This window comes from Emydura macquarii, unplaced genomic scaffold, assembly GCF_026122565.2.
Source record: "Emydura macquarii macquarii isolate MOO-44397 ecotype Brisbane River unplaced genomic scaffold, CSIRO-AGI_Emac_v2 contig_1320, whole genome shotgun sequence".
In the NCBI taxonomy this organism is placed as follows: domain Eukaryota; kingdom Metazoa; phylum Chordata; order Testudines; family Chelidae; genus Emydura; species Emydura macquarii.
This window is the reverse complement of record NW_027131457.1, coordinates 37665-40136: the sequence shown is the minus strand read 5'-3', so window position 1 is coordinate 40136 and position 2472 is coordinate 37665. Positions and strand designations below refer to the sequence as shown.

General features: G+C 43.6%; 1 protein-coding gene across 1 annotated transcript; it reads right to left on the bottom strand.

Annotated features, from left to right (window-relative positions):
- Positions 1-443: 443 nt before the first annotated feature.
- On the bottom strand, positions 444-1406 carry LOC137154929 (olfactory receptor 6B1-like). Its single transcript, XM_067550774.1, has one exon. It carries the CDS (start codon positions 1404-1406, stop codon positions 444-446), a length of 963 nt encoding a protein of 320 aa, XP_067406875.1.
- Positions 1407-2472: the final 1066 nt, after the last annotated feature.

Sequence of the window (2472 nt, the reverse complement as noted above, 5' to 3'; positions counted from 1 at the left end):
GTGTTTTATTTGAATTAAACTGCCTGATTACAGAATTTTATTATCTAACAGAGAGAAACAATGAATAGGAGATATACCCAGGGATTAACTTGGATTGTTAATGGATTTTATGCTTACACAAAGACTGCATTGTGCATGTTCAGATTCTGTGCACCCACCCCCAATAGGGTGAATATTTAGCCAACACCAAGGAGAAAAATACTATGATACTGTGTGTATCGGTGCTATTAATGAGAAAGCGACAGAGCTGTATTCAGCCTCACTTTCTTGTACATTGTGTTACATGAACAGAGTGTGGGACTGTAAATACCCTCAGTAACTCTCTGCAGATTATCTATGTATTTTTCACACTGGAGCTGAGATTTTCAATGGGAATTTTCAACTTCATTTTAATGGGGGCTGATTGGCTAAATCAAAGGTAAATCTCAGGTTAAGTTATTATCTCAAAGTCTCTGCATGGTTTTGTGAAAGCCACATTTACGGATGGCTTTGCTCAAGGCTTCCTTGACCTCCCTGTTTCTCAGGCTGTAGATGAGGGGGTTTATCAGGGGAATCAGGACCATGTAGCAAAGAGAGACCACTTTGTTCAGCTCTCGCAGTGTGTCACTTTTGGGAAGCAGGTAGACGATCATTAAGGTTCCATAGAAAACTGTCACCACGATGAGGTGAGAGGAGCAAGTGGAAAAGGCTTTTTGTTTCCCGGTGGTGGAAGGGATTCTCAAGATGGTGGCGATGATACACGCGTAGGATGTTAGGGTTAGCAGGAATGGAGGCAGGATGAATACACAGGCTAGGATGAAATCCAACAATATGACCAGGTGTGTGTCACTGTAGGAGAGTTCCCTCAATGGGATGGAGTCACAATAGAAAAGGTCAATTTTATTCGGCCCACAGAATATTAACTGCGATAGGAAGAAGAGAAAGATGGCAGGAGCCAAGCAACCATTTAACCAGGAACCAGCAGCCAATTGGAAACAAAACCTGGGATTCATAAGAGTGGAATAGTGCAGAGGTTTACATATCGCTAAATACCGATCGTAAGACATCGCTGCTAGAAGATAGCATTCGGTACCTACAAGAAAACCATAGACATACAGTTGTGTGAAGCAGCCACTGACCGAGATGGTTCTGTCCCCAGTCAAGAGACTGGCCAGCATCCTGGCCAGGATGATACAGATGCTACAGGTCTCCAAGCAGGACAGGTTTCCCAGGAGGAAGTACATGGGGGTGTGAAGGTGCCGATCAATCACAACAAGCACCACGATGAGGGTGTTTGCGGCCATGGTTGTGATGTAGATCACTAGGAACACCAGGAAGAGAAAAATTTGCAGATCAAGGAGATCCCCGAATCCCAGGAGGATGAATTCCATGACAGCTGTTTGGTTTCTGCAGTCTGTGTCTGTCATGGGTTGAGTCTAGGAATAATAAAGCAAATTGAATTGGTAGAACACAGAGTTAAGAGTTAAAGTCTTGTGAATTAATTCCATAAATAATCGGAGGCTCCTCTTCTCCTGATCACAGGCTGAATTTTAAGACTAAATATAGAGTTCAGAGGAAATCAAAGAAATAAGCATTACATTTATTAATAGAATGCTTGGCCTGAAACTGGTCATGGAAGGCCTGGCCTGAAGTTGTAGCCTGAAACTGAAATAGAAGCCCCAGGCTAAACCATTAACAGAATGCCTCAACTGAAATTAGGATAAAGATGTTAAAGTCCCACAAGAGGTCTCTGAACCACACCCGAGAGGCAAGTTCTCTGTTATGAGCCTTAAGTCTTATTGAAGTCTGTGAACAGACTTCACCTGTTTGATAAGTACCAGTACTTGTCCCTTTGTCTTACCGGCCCCACAGAGACTCACATCATTGTATACTCAAGTGACTCATTGGGCGTCTCTGGGAGGGCGTCTGGTGTGCCCACTATGCATTGTGATTGTCTACCTTGTTAAGTATAAACTGTTAATCAAATTCCACTATACGATCAACATGTAAATGAACCTAAGCAACCCCTATATAAGTCTTTTGTATCTGTTAGCAAGTTGAAGTACATTTGCCCAGCATCCAGACATGCTGCTTGACTTCCCTATAGCCACCTGGGTTTTCCCTATGGCTATAGTATTCCCCATAGCTATGGTTATGTGACTGTGTGTGTGTCACAATTAAAGCTGCACCCGATCCAACTCTAAAATGTAGCAGTGTGATTCTTTTCCACGACAATTTGGTGCCGTGACTCGGATCTCCAAGCGCTAGCCTCGCCAAGGAAGGACCGTGGATCGCTCCCCTTCAACCCCTCGGCGCCACTCAAAGGTAAGAGACCTTTTAAATCTCTATTTGGGGTCTTGAAGGAGGGCTGTCCATAGGCTTCCTATTTGAGAACAGCCAAGCGAGATCCGAACTTTTTTTAAGGATCGGGGTAAGCTTTAAATTGTCTGTGTCTATCTGTTTTGTCTGTATGTAACTGAAGTGGTCACCTGG

Excerpts from the sequence above, each read along its gene's own strand:
- LOC137154929 (XM_067550774.1), bottom strand. The coding sequence starts at position 1,406 with ATGACAGACACAGACTGCAGAAACCAAACAGCTGTCATGGAATTCATC.